Source organism: Trichogramma pretiosum, unplaced genomic scaffold (assembly GCF_000599845.2).
Source record: "Trichogramma pretiosum strain Unisexual culture from Peru unplaced genomic scaffold, Tpre_2.0 scaffold41, whole genome shotgun sequence".
In the NCBI taxonomy this organism is placed as follows: domain Eukaryota; kingdom Metazoa; phylum Arthropoda; class Insecta; order Hymenoptera; family Trichogrammatidae; genus Trichogramma; species Trichogramma pretiosum.
Window position 1 is genome coordinate 838834 of NW_019640824.1, and position 12342 is coordinate 851175.

The 12342-nt window shown below is 33.9% G+C and overlaps 4 protein-coding genes across 6 annotated transcripts; 3 read left to right on the top strand and 1 right to left on the bottom strand.

The window, feature by feature from the left end:
* Positions 1 to 26: 26 nt before the first annotated feature.
* LOC106656677 (KDEL motif-containing protein 1-like) lies at positions 27 to 3182 on the top strand. Of its 2 annotated transcripts, XM_023463250.1 has the most exons (8): positions 27 to 782; positions 859 to 1070; positions 1157 to 1368; positions 1436 to 1647; positions 1709 to 1953; positions 2028 to 2265; positions 2349 to 2648; positions 2718 to 3182. In XM_023463250.1, exons 2-8 carry the CDS (start codon positions 880 to 882, stop codon positions 2844 to 2846), a joined length of 1527 nt encoding a protein of 508 aa, XP_023319018.1. In that variant the 5' UTR covers positions 27 to 782; positions 859 to 879; the 3' UTR covers positions 2847 to 3182. The 2 variants fall into 2 exon arrangements, with proteins under 2 accessions (XP_023319018.1, XP_014233242.1); XM_014377756.2 differs by having other exon boundaries at positions 28 to 1070.
* A 70-nt stretch (positions 3183 to 3252) lies between these two features.
* Positions 3253 to 6696, bottom strand: LOC106656675 (basic salivary proline-rich protein 1). Its single transcript, XM_014377751.2, has 6 exons — positions 6328 to 6696; positions 6162 to 6238; positions 5994 to 6075; positions 5700 to 5910; positions 4578 to 5627; positions 3253 to 4055 (listed from the first exon to the last, which is right to left on the bottom strand). The coding sequence occupies exons 1-6, from the start codon at positions 6385 to 6387 to the stop codon at positions 3715 to 3717; spliced, it is 1821 nt and encodes a 606-aa protein (XP_014233237.1). The 5' UTR covers positions 6388 to 6696; the 3' UTR covers positions 3253 to 3714.
* A 503-nt stretch (positions 6697 to 7199) lies between these two features.
* LOC106656678 (ras-related protein Rab-14) lies at positions 7200 to 10180 on the top strand. 2 transcript variants are annotated; one of them, XM_014377757.2, is made up of 8 exons: positions 7200 to 7504; positions 7764 to 7938; positions 8406 to 8518; positions 8598 to 8724; positions 8794 to 8911; positions 8984 to 9102; positions 9242 to 9310; positions 9393 to 10180. In XM_014377757.2, exons 3-8 carry the CDS (start codon positions 8413 to 8415, stop codon positions 9508 to 9510), a joined length of 657 nt encoding a protein of 218 aa, XP_014233243.1. In that variant the 5' UTR covers positions 7200 to 7504; positions 7764 to 7938; positions 8406 to 8412; the 3' UTR covers positions 9511 to 10180. The 2 variants fall into 2 exon arrangements, with proteins under 2 accessions (XP_014233243.1, XP_014233244.1); XM_014377758.2 differs by having other exon boundaries at positions 7764 to 7923.
* A 44-nt stretch (positions 10181 to 10224) lies between these two features.
* On the top strand, positions 10225 to 12321 carry LOC106656612 (the record flags this gene model as incomplete). The annotated part of the gene is made up of 8 exons (XM_014377676.2): positions 10225 to 11000; positions 11074 to 11165; positions 11225 to 11433; positions 11519 to 11587; positions 11662 to 11862; positions 11930 to 11997; positions 12105 to 12184; positions 12251 to 12321. Coding segments are annotated over exons 2-8 (783 nt in total), but the record flags the coding sequence as incomplete, so codon positions are not given.
* Between the last annotated feature and the right edge of the window lie 21 nt (positions 12322 to 12342).

A 12342-nucleotide genomic window follows, 5' to 3' on the forward strand; every position in this document is an offset into this window, starting at 1 on the left:
AGAAAAGTCTTCAGTCGTGTTAATTTGATAATTAACGACGAAATTGACGAACCTCGGGTTTTGATTAATGCAATGGTAGGAATGTACGCATTGTCATCAATTACAATTGAACCAGTTGTGAATTCCCGCCATTGCATACTTTCATAGTCAAACTAGAGTATGAATTTCGAAAAGCAAACACTCATTGACAAGTCGCTCATGAAAATTTTATCTAAGACGAAAAAGACTATATCCGTCTTTACACCACTGCATTATACTTGGTAGTCACTAGTCATTGTAGTTGGAGTTTGGACAAGAAAAACGTAAACAAGTAGTCGATTGACTAAGGAGTTTTTCCATTAGGTACACCAATCGTCTACTTATGCTTGCGCCATCGTACAGTTGTTATTGTAGCCAAGTATTGTCATATGAACGTGCGTCCCCCACTACGCTATGTTTATATTTTCTCGCCGGTGCAGAATAACCGGTCCAACTCCAATCTCAACCATATGAGCAGCGCTCGACGTTGACTCCAAGTTTTAACTTCTGCTACTGCGTCGCTCCGCTGCAGGTGTCAGTCACCTTTAACACCGAAAAATCATCAACACGGCAAATATAAACAGGCTCCCCGTAATCGGAAAATTAGGGTCAGAGCATGCGCCTTTTACCTCTGTTTGAGCCGAACCTGCTGAACTGCGGCGCTAATGTGATTCGAGTATCCGCGTGTTAATTTTTTAGATAGAGCCGGTTTTTGACATTTAATCGTCAATATCATAAAAGTTGCTTCCTTATATATCACCAACGTGCGCTATCATTTCTTTAGCCACTTTTTAAGTTTGATTATTTTAAATTACATTATGATAAAATATTTATAATTAGGCTTCTACCTATGCATTAAACATGTTGTGGTTCTGGAAGTTGTTTATTTTTTTTTTGCTCTGTGCTTTCAACGAAACTACTTCGCACACTCGTAAAATAATTGATGTCGATCCTACAAGGACGATTCTTTGGGGTCCTGGCCTAGAGCCTGATAAAATTGTTTTACGAGCTAGATACATATTTGTGCAACTCGTCGATCATCAAGGACTAAAGTATGATTGAACATTTTTTCGATATCAAAACTTGTTCATTTTTATTTTTCTAAATTATTGATACTTTTGCGACTTTCTCATTGCAGTGTAACCAATTCTCCTGGAAAAAATTTCGTTGCGGCAGTAATCAATGGCAATTCCTTAAGTAACGAGACCTGCAGAGTATGGTCTCAAATTTTTGATTGTAAAGATGGTAGTTTTATTATCAGATATCGATTACACGAAACTTGCAACGATTTGCAGATTAAAGTGCTCGTCAAGAATCATACTTTACCATTGATTCGACCTTTAATAAAAGGTTTTTATTGTAAAAACATGAATAAGTCTTTCAATTTACTAAATACAATGTTCATTCGTTATTTTAGGGCCAATTTATGAAGAAGAATGTTACTGTCCTCAGAAATCTATAAAAAAATGGTTGGAAGATAATCATTGTAATAGTAATCACTCACAAATTTTAAGAGATCTTCAACTTTTTCCAAGCGTTGATTTTGAAATTTACAGAAGTAAAATCATATCAAGATTTAACCAACCACACGGAGTTAGCCTTTGCCATTATGTGATAAAAAATAATAAGGTATGGTACAATAACAAACAGAAAAATAGATACAATTATTAAATTTTAATTTTCAAACTAGATTCACAGACAATGTTTCGGTGAACATGTTGGATTCAAAACATTTGTCGATGATATCCTTTTATCAATAACACGCAAATTATTTTTACCAGATGTTGAATTTTTCATGAATTTGGGAGACTGGCCTCTAGTACTTAAAAATACAGAGCTTCTTCCTATTTTTTCATGGTGTGGTTCTGTGGACTCCCACGATATTATTCTCCCTACCTATGATTTAGCAAAGTCATCTGTAGAAGCAATGTCAAGGTAAAATTGATGAGACAATAAACATTGAAATGTTTCTTTTGGTTTTATTAAAATAATTGAAAACATTGTCTTAGCGTAATATTGGACATGCTTTCAGTACAAGCTAGTAGTAAAACTGTATGGGAAAAGAAAATTGAAAAAGTTTTCTGGAGAGGTAGAGACTCAAATAGAGCAAGACTTACTTTGATTGATTTATCAAGAAAACATCCCAATCTTTTTAATGCAGCTTTAACAAACTTCTTTTTTTTCACAAAAGAAGCAGAAAAATATGGACCAACTCAAAAACATGTATCATTTTTTGATTTTTTTGAGGTAGCCAAAATTTCTACTCCACTAGAATGAATATTATAATTATGATAAAAACTATGAAAAACATTTATAATTTATTATTCTAGTACAAGTATCAACTAAATATTGATGGAACAGTAGCTGCTTACAGATTTCCATATTTACTTGCAGGAGATTCTCTAGTATTCAAACAAGATTCTAAATATTATGAGTTTTTCTACAAAGATCTTGAAGCTGAAAAACATTTTATTCCAGTGAAACGCGATTTATCAGATTTGGTGGAAAAAGTGAATTGGGCTATTAATAATGATGAAACAGCTTATAAAATCACAAAAAATGCCCAACAGTTTATAAGAGATAATTTAATGCCCCAACATATCCTCTGTTATCATGCAGTTTTAATTCAAGTAAATCAACATTTAATTTTTTTTTAATACATTGATTTTTTAATATTTCATGTGTATGAATTTTTTTAGAAGTGGAGTCATCGCATCACAAGTAAAATAAAAGTATTTCCAGAAATGGAAGAAGTAACACAAAAAGAACATGAATGTAATTGTTTAAATACAAGAGATGATGGTAGTGAAATAAAAGATGAGCTCTAGAATTGAATCAAAATCGTTTTATATTAATATGCTCTGAAAAATCAAAACTAAAATATCAAGTTATAAAAGTTAAAACATACTATTTTCATTTGAGGAAAAAAAGGTAGTCAAAGAGTGTTCAATAGATTTCGATGTAAATAAATCACAAATATTTATTTTTATACCTTACAAAATGCATGTTACATAATTTGTTCTATCTAAATATACAAAAAAAAAATAAAAATTTAAATCATTATGATAAGTGGGTACTCATGTAAAGTAAAAGATATTTTGAGATTGAATACCGTTAAAAATTAAAAAGTAATCATATCTTCATTTTCAATGCATATTTCGTCCATTTATTTTATTCGTAATAGTATTTTTTACCAAAAATAGTAAAGTTATTAAATAATGTTTTACTGCAATAAATTATTTATCGCATGATGAATCTAATAAAAATGCAATATCTCTTGAAGTCCTTTTCTTGGATAAAAAATTATCCTAATCAATACACAGAAAATACAACTATGAAATGTACAATTTACAGCAACGGCATTAAAAAAACCTATGATTTTACATGCTAATTATTATTATACTGATAGATTAAATATAATACATGATCTTATAAGAATATTTAAGTTATTTTAAAAATTATATTTTAATTAATGTACAGACTATATTCTTTCTATACTCTGACATTTCATTACAATATCGTATGAAGGAAAAAAATTCATTTCAATGTGAAAAATACAAATTTACAAGATTATAAAAAAAAAGGAAATATGAAAGTAATAGTCTTATACACGACTTAAGTCTACAGATTTATAATAAAAATTCCAAGTGCCTTGATTGGCAAATAATTAATTTTATTTTAAAGAACCAGTCTGAACTACTGAGGTGGTGGTTGATAGCTGTATCCACCATACTGATTAGGAGGTGGACCTTGAGGTCCTGGTGGTGGAGGCATGTGCCCAGTAGGCCTAGGTGGATATTGTCCATAAGCCTGGCTACCAGGTGGAGGTGCATAGTTTTGAGGAGGGTACTGAGGGTGACCATAATGCTGATTCGGTTGAGGAGGATAACCCGGCTGCCCCACTGGTCCTGGCGGAGCATAAGATTGATTCGCTGCTGGGAGAGGTTGAGGCGGAGGTGGACCATAATTATTCGGTTGTTGTGGCTGCGGAGGACCACCTGGTGGTCCCTGTGGTGGTCCACTTGGAGGCTGAAAACCTGTTGGCGCAGGACTTGATGATTGCTGTTGTTGAGTCTGTGGTGGCGTTTGTGATGGCGGTGTTTGTTGCGGTGACTGAGATGAATGAGGAGATTGCGATGGGTGAGGTGATTGATGAGGTGGAGGAGCTTGATGCTGCGGTTGATGCGGCGGATGTGGCGAGGGCTGCTGATGTGGGTGAGGCGATGGTTGCTGATGTGGGGGGTGAGGCGACTGTTGTTGATGTGGTGGATGAGGCGATGGCTGAGGGTGTGGAGGATGTGGCGATGGTTGTTGATGGGGAGGATGTGGTGATGGCTGTTGATGTGATTGATGAGGGGACGGTAATTGATGCGGTGGGTGCGGTGATGGTTGTTGATGAGGTGGATGTGTTGACGGGTGTGGTGGTTGCTGATGCGGTGGTTGCTGATGCGGTGGTGGATGCTGAGGCTGATGAGACGCATGAACTGGAGGTCCCCAGCCAGGTGGTGGAGTGGGTTGTTGATAACTACTTTGTTGTGATGTAGATGGTGGAGCATTACTTGGTGGAAGATTTGGAGTCGTTGCAGTAGAAGTACTAGTAGGTCCACTTTGAGCATACGTGTTTACACCACTTCCAGCTGAACTGAACGGAGGTGTCGATGCTGGTCCATACTGCGATGAACCACTTCCGGGTCCAGAGCTGTTTCCATAACCAGGTTGTGGTGGCCCTGATTGAGGGGGTTGAGGGACAGGTGGTTGTGGTGGTTGAGCACTTGAAACCACTGGTGGTGGATATTGTTGTTGAGGAGGAACACTATTTGGATATCCTTGAGAAGGTGGAGGGTAATTTCCAGCTTGAGGATTTGGATTGTAGGCATTCTGTGTAGGTGGTCCTTGTGGTGTTTGTTGATAGCCAGGTTGTTGGCTTGAATTTGGAAATGGTCCAGTTTGTTGTGATTGCTGCGGGTGTTGTTGTTGAGGAGGTGGTGGTGGTGGCTGTTGCTGTTGTTGTTGTTGTTGTTGTTGTTGTTGTTGTTGTTGTTGTGCTTGTTGTGCTTGTTGTGCTTGTTGCTGTTGTTGTTGTTGTTGTGCTTGTTGTTGTTGTTGTTGTTGTTGTTGTTGTTGTTGTTGTTGCTGTTGTTGCTGCTGTTGCTGTTGTTGCTGTTGTTGCTGTTGTTGCTGCTGTTGCTGCTGTTGCTGCTGTTGCTGCTGTTGTTGACCTGATGATGGAAAGTTAGGCTGCGGAGTATTAGGAGGATATGTTTGTTGATTTGTTGGTGGTGGTGGTCCATATCCACTTGGTGGTGTATTTGCATTCGGAGGGACATATCCACCAGGTTGTGGTCCATAATTATTAATTCCAGAAGGTGGACCATAATTAGAAGGGTTACCAGATGGATAATTTGGCTGTTGAGGCCCACCAGGAGGACCATATTGATTTGGTTGGCCAGGACCATAATTTGAGCTTTGAGGCCCAGGGTAATTTGCAGTTGGCCCTTGATTATTATATGGAGGGTGGTACCCTTGGGGAGGTGGTTGCTGAGGTGGATAGCCCTGCTGGTTTCCTCTGAATTGTGGTTGTGGTTGTGGACCAGGTCCTGTAGGAGGTCCTAAAATGATAAAATTTTAATATTTGCACTATAATATCAGCCTTAAAATCACCTTGATAAAGAATTACTCACTATTCATTGCTGGGCTTTGACCTGGCATTACAGGCCCTCTAGAATAACCACCCTGAGGAATAGGCTGGTTTTGGTTGTATCCAGGCATTGACATTGGTTGCTGTGTGTTAGGAGGTATGTCTCCAGCAGCACCAGTAGGTGTTGATACATTTGGTGGACCTTGGTTGGGTATAGCGTTATGTGCAGGCCCATTTGGGATTGATTGTGGAGGCTAAAAATTAAATATTGTTTTGATGAAACTTGTGATGATTCACAAATCTTAATAATACTTTGATAAAACAATCATCAACTCACAGGCAACATGTGCTGTAGACTCTGATTAGCATCAGCAATAGAAGATAAATAAACTAAGTTTTTATGCAAAATATTTTGATATCTAAAATAAAATCAAGTGAAATAAAATAGAAGTAATTATTATTATTAATCATAATAAAATAGGGTTTAAAAGCGGGCTCAACTTACTGTATGCATTCTTGGGACTTGCCTTTGCTTTGATATTCTTGTATTGTCTGTATAAGATGACTATTTTCATCAAGCATCTGCATGTAAACAAAAAAAATGTAACTTCACTAGCTGAGAATTTAGGTTATACAAAGCCGACAATTAGATAGAAATTTAATTTACGCACCTTTTGCAACTGTGCAGGCGTAGGGGTTGGTTTACCCCTCTGAGCGTAAGTCACAGACATTTTGACTCACACTATGACAAACTGTTTAAATCAACAACAAGTGTAACTTTCAAACGTTGTTATTGTAAAGTATATTCGTATACTAGTACGCAACAACTATACGTACAGTGCACACCATATATACACAAAACATGAATCCCAGAATTTTCAAACGCGTCGATAATGACGGTGAACGAGTCCGACCGAGCGCTGGCGGGCTACTTAATTTTTTATTTCAAGTCGGAAACTCGAGTCCTCGTCACTGATAGCTATCATACGAACTGTTGTTTGTGCTACGTACCTATCCAACGACGACTAAGAAACAGACAGATTACAATTTTGCATTCGTAAAAAGTTTAAAAGGAAAATATTACTATTATTGCTTTCGAAAGATGGACCTATCAAATTATTTATTCCCTCAGTTTTTATGTATGATGAAACACAATTATATTAATATAAAAAAATATTCATTTCAACCCAGCTCCTAAATGCATCTTTATTGACTTTTGACTTTGAACTTTCTGCAAAAATTTGTTGGGCATTAATACTAAAAATTCGCATTATAGATATAGGTGTAAAAAAGTACTAATGAACTCATTAATAATTCCAATGTTAATGCGAGATTATAAATTGTTCGTACATCCAGGGGAGAAGTTTATGGCATAGAATTGTCGAAAAGCATTTTTTTTAGTGGCAATTGTGAAACAAAATCTTCCGCACATGTTTCAAGCTCTCCTGCAAATAGCCGCACCTAACTGTGTACAACATCTTTAGTCATGCTCATATATATATATGCACCGTATAGGCACATATACTTTCCTGCTCTGACTCACTTGGCCACTTCTATTGCTGCTGGTGCTGCTACTGCTGTAACACGGGTCCTGCCATGTTGCGTAGTGGCTATAGTGCGAGTTTAGGAGTATACACAGAAGTGTGAGACTAACTTGTTGTTGTCTACCATTGAAGAATTGCACACCAAAGCAAATTAGACTTTGGAGTCTGCCCGTGAAAGTACGAGCAAAGCAGGGTGTAACGAGTCAACGTAATATCCACCTGGAGAGCACTGTTGTAGCAGCGGCGAAGAGAAAAAAAGTCGCGTGAAAAATAATCAAACGCTTTGGGATCAAACTTGTAAATTGTAAGTTCTTCGATCGCACAGCTGCTTCTTTTGTATATATAATATATAATAAATATACATAGTGATATGTGTACCATTGGCGTGTACGTACACATAATCCAGTATACACACACAAAAGATCAGCTGCAGTTTGATTAGTGCTTGGCTTAACGGTTCGGCCCAAGTACTACGTTTTAATTAATTGTGACTGCGTATGTCGAGTTGTCGTTCACTCCGATGCACTTGGACTTTCATGTTTTTTCTTATCTATGCGACGTAGGTAGGAACGGAGTTTACAGCAAGATTGTGACAGGCTTCAACGACGTTTGACTGCTAGCTGCTGCCACTTCTATCTGCAGACCGTACTCGAAAATTGCAGTGCTTATTTAACCCCATATTTCTTCATTTACAATCTACCGACTTCGTTTTTTTACACAAACGTGAGCAACATTATTGTGAGTTTTTACTTTCATTTTTATACGCCTACTTTCATTTCACTGCGTAGCAGTGTGCTTACATGCGTCTATACATATACCCTTATTTTTGTGTTTTTCTCGCTCCAGTCGCACAACATTGATATGATGATTAATCTTGCTTTGATACGTAATCTTCACGTAATTTTTTTTAATTGTCTTTGATTGTTTGTGACTATTAAAAAACTACAATTTGCGAAGAGAGCCCGCGAAATTTCGGTATATATCGATGATGACACTAGTGCTATGCCATGATTATTATTATAGAAAAAGCTCACTTCTTCTTACTGAAGTAGTTTATACTTATGAGAATTCTTACTCATGAGTTTATTGAATGGCTCATTCAATAAAACTCAATATTCAGTCCTGTATTGTTTGCATCTACATGTTTTTGATAGTTTTATTATTTTCAAGTAATATATAATACAAAGTTATTATTCTTATTATAGATTCAACATGTCAGCTGGACCTTACAATTATTCATACATTTTCAAATACATTATTATTGGTGATATGGGTGTTGGAAAATCATGTTTATTGCACCAATTTACTGAAAAAAAATGTAAGTTATCTCATCTTATAATTTAAAAGTTTTCCTCTTTATTATTATACTCTTGAATATTTTTGAACCAACAATTTAGTTATGGCTGATTGTCCACATACAATTGGAGTAGAATTTGGCACCAGAATCATAGAAGTAGCTGGTCAAAAAATCAAACTTCAAATATGGGATACAGCTGGTCAAGAACGATTTAGAGCAGTAACTAGGTAAGTCAAACATTTAGCTGGGCTACAAAGTTGCAATATTTTATAACTCACACAATGAATTTTCAACAGATCTTATTATCGAGGTGCTGCTGGAGCTTTAATGGTCTATGATATAACAAGACGCTCAACTTATAATCATCTTAGTAGTTGGTTGACTGATACAAGAAATCTTACAAACCCAAGCACAGTATGTTCATGAAATTAGAATTAAAGGAAAAAAATTATTAATAGTCTTAGTGTTGTTTTCTTTTTATTCTAGGTTATATTTTTAATTGGGAATAAAAGTGATCTAGATGCTCAGAGAGATGTAACTTATGAAGAAGCTAAACAATTTGCAGATGAAAATGGATTGATGTTTGTAGAGGCAAGTGCAAAAACGTAAGTAAAAGTTTGCATCATGTATAAAGGGTGCACTTAGTAGCTTTGCTGTCATACTATGTAGATGTAGCACAATGCACACTCTTTACTAAGAAAAGAAAAATATAGATATTTATTTTAACATCATGGATCATTCCAGGGGTGATAATGTAGAAGAAGCCTTTTTAGAAACAGCGAAAAAAATCTTCCAAAGTATACAAGATGGACGGTATGAAAAATCAACATTTAAATTTTAATTCAAACTAAAATATATTTTAAATTTTATTAATTACTATAACTTTTTATGATAGGTTGGATTTAAATGCAGCAGAATCAGGAGTACAACATAATCCAAGTCAGCCTGGTCGCACTAATTTACAAGGAGTACTAAATGCACAACCTGGAGGAAAAGATAATTGCTCTTGTTAAATTGAATTTTAATTGTATATAGACTCCTTGATACATGTATGATGAGAATGCATTATTATGCATGGTTAAATGAAAGCAAAATAGTCACATGCCCTGTTGGATGCGATGAGATAATTAAAGAAGACGATAAAAATTATTTAAATTTCAAAGCAGAAGATATGAGTAATATATTGTAAACATTTTTATCTAATTTTGTTTGATGAATGTCTAAAGATTTTGTTTACAATCTTTTAATTTTTCTGGAAACTATTAATTATCAGTAATATCTTAAAAGTAATTTTAAATAGGGTTTACTGAATTACAAAAAATTTTATAATAACTAAGAACTAAATTGCATTCCTCTACATGCTTAAATTATCTTAAATTTATGTTATTGTTTAATAGATGGGAACAAGAAAGCTAAAAAGTTGAGAATAGTTTCTACTCTATTAATGGCCACTGAAAGTTTTAAAATCATTTTTTGTAAGAAAATATATATTCTAATTGTCTCGTTTCTGCATGATCTGATATGATTATAATTAAGTGAATATACAATTTCCTGCATACGATTTGTATGGAGGATTTGATGGAATATTTGAACATCCAATAAATGTTACATTTTATTCAAATTTTTTTCCTGGCAATATCAAGAAATTATTTAAAAAATGTTAAATGATTTCTTTTAACAAATATTTTGTATTGTTATTTTATTATGATTTAAAGCATTATAAAATCTAATTTGTACATAATATAATATATTAAATAAGCGTCAAAAATAATGAAAACCAATTTATATATAATCACTTTATATAAATCAGAATAAGGCCTAAACAAGTATACTTTTGAAATTATTTAATTTTACTCTTATCAAATACGTTTCTTTTACAAAATTCCAGATCAATTTCTTATACAAAATATAGTATTCAGAGTCCATAATTTATTTTAGCTTAAGATTTTATTAAATGTTAATAACTTTAATTTTCACTGAAATATATCAATACCTGTTATAGTATTTAACCAAAAGAAAGAATGTGAAAAAATGTATTTTGTTGGTATTTATTTTTCAAGTTATGAATTTTATTTTTTATTTTACACTTTGGTAAGAAACGAAGAAATATTACTTCTCGTTGAATGTATTTTTAACTCGGGTTTAAAAAATCGCAAATATTGATTTAATAATTGATAGTTATAAGCAAAATACACTAATAAAACATGAAAAAGTATTAAAAATTTTCTGAATGCCTTATTCTCTCTTTGAACATTATGGTCTTAAACACCGTAGAATATTATGAATTATTTAAAATTCACAAAATTTTGGGGAAATTTATATCAGCAGTTGTTGAGAGATATCACGCCCTAACTTTTGCTCTCGCACGGTAACTTGTACTGTCGTCTGCTCGGAAATAAAAAACAACAACGACGTCCATCGGACCAACTGTCAAAACGCGCGCCGGACAGTCAGTGTGTCTTGACTCTTGGCTCGAATAAGTCACACATAAATCGTAATTGTCGTGAGTCGCAGCACACAATTTCACTGCGCACGTGTGTTCATGTATACATGCTAGTTTATCTATTTATCTACAGGTTCAAAATGGAATACGGTTTTTGTGATTTATGTATTAACGAAACAGAAAATTTAGAAAATCTTAGAAGGATTTTAAGAAAGCTCTATCAGAGTAAGTTTTTTCAAATTCATAGAAATTGATTATTTTGTCTATTTTTTTATATCCTTCAGGTGGTTACAAGACAATTGCTCTGAATCAAAACTTTGATGAGAACTTGCTCAACACTGTTGACAAAAAAAGGAAGAGCAATGGATTACCGGCTATACCTGAGCTTGAACCCATTGATATAACAGAAATAAAAGAAGAATTTAGTGGAAAATTAAATATCTTACACAGGCTGACATTTTATTTTTCAGATGCAATGAGAATGCACACATTGGTCAGTATTCTGTTTATTTACATTTTAAACTACGTATACATCATGTCATACAATAATATTATGTATCAAAATTTGTTTTAATTAGAATCAGCTGTCAGTCCTGAACAAATATGATTTATATGCTATTGTTCCAAAAACGCAAGCAGCTCTGCAAGTAATTTCAATAATTTTCTTATAAAAGAAGCTTAAATGATAGCTTGATGTAAATTATACTGTCATGTATTACAGATGACAATATCACAGGTCAATGCTGATATAATTTTAATAAACAATGACTGCTCAGGAATAAAATTGAACAGGAGTTTGTACAATCAAGCAATACAACGGAATATGTTCTTTGAAATACAGTATTTAGATGTAATTAGAACAAATACTCGAAAAGATACAATGTCTCAATCACACCAATTTCATGCTTATGGATTGAGTAAAGTAAGTGACTAACATTTGCTTCTCTATGAATTAAGGAATCATTTGAAAACAATTTAAATTTTTTCAGAATATTTTCATTTCAAGTGGGGCAAGTAACGTGTTACATACAAGAAGTACATATGATGTAGTAAATTTGTATCCTTTACATATTTTTTTTTATTTAAAAACTGTATTTATATTTGTTATATCTATCGGTTCAATAAGTTACTTTAATTATGATTCTTGACACAAAACATTATTAGAGCTAGAGTATTAGGAATGGATGAATATAAAGCCAAACTTTCAATACTTCATCAAAGTCACAATGTTATTTTAAAAGGAGGTAATGTAATAAAGTTTCTACAAAAATATGTATGTTGATGAATTTATAATTATTCAATTGTTTTAGAGCAACGCAAACGTTCCATGGCACCATTTATGATTGAATTTGTAAATATGGAGGAGGAAAATGTTGATAACAGAAAAAAATTTGATAATAAA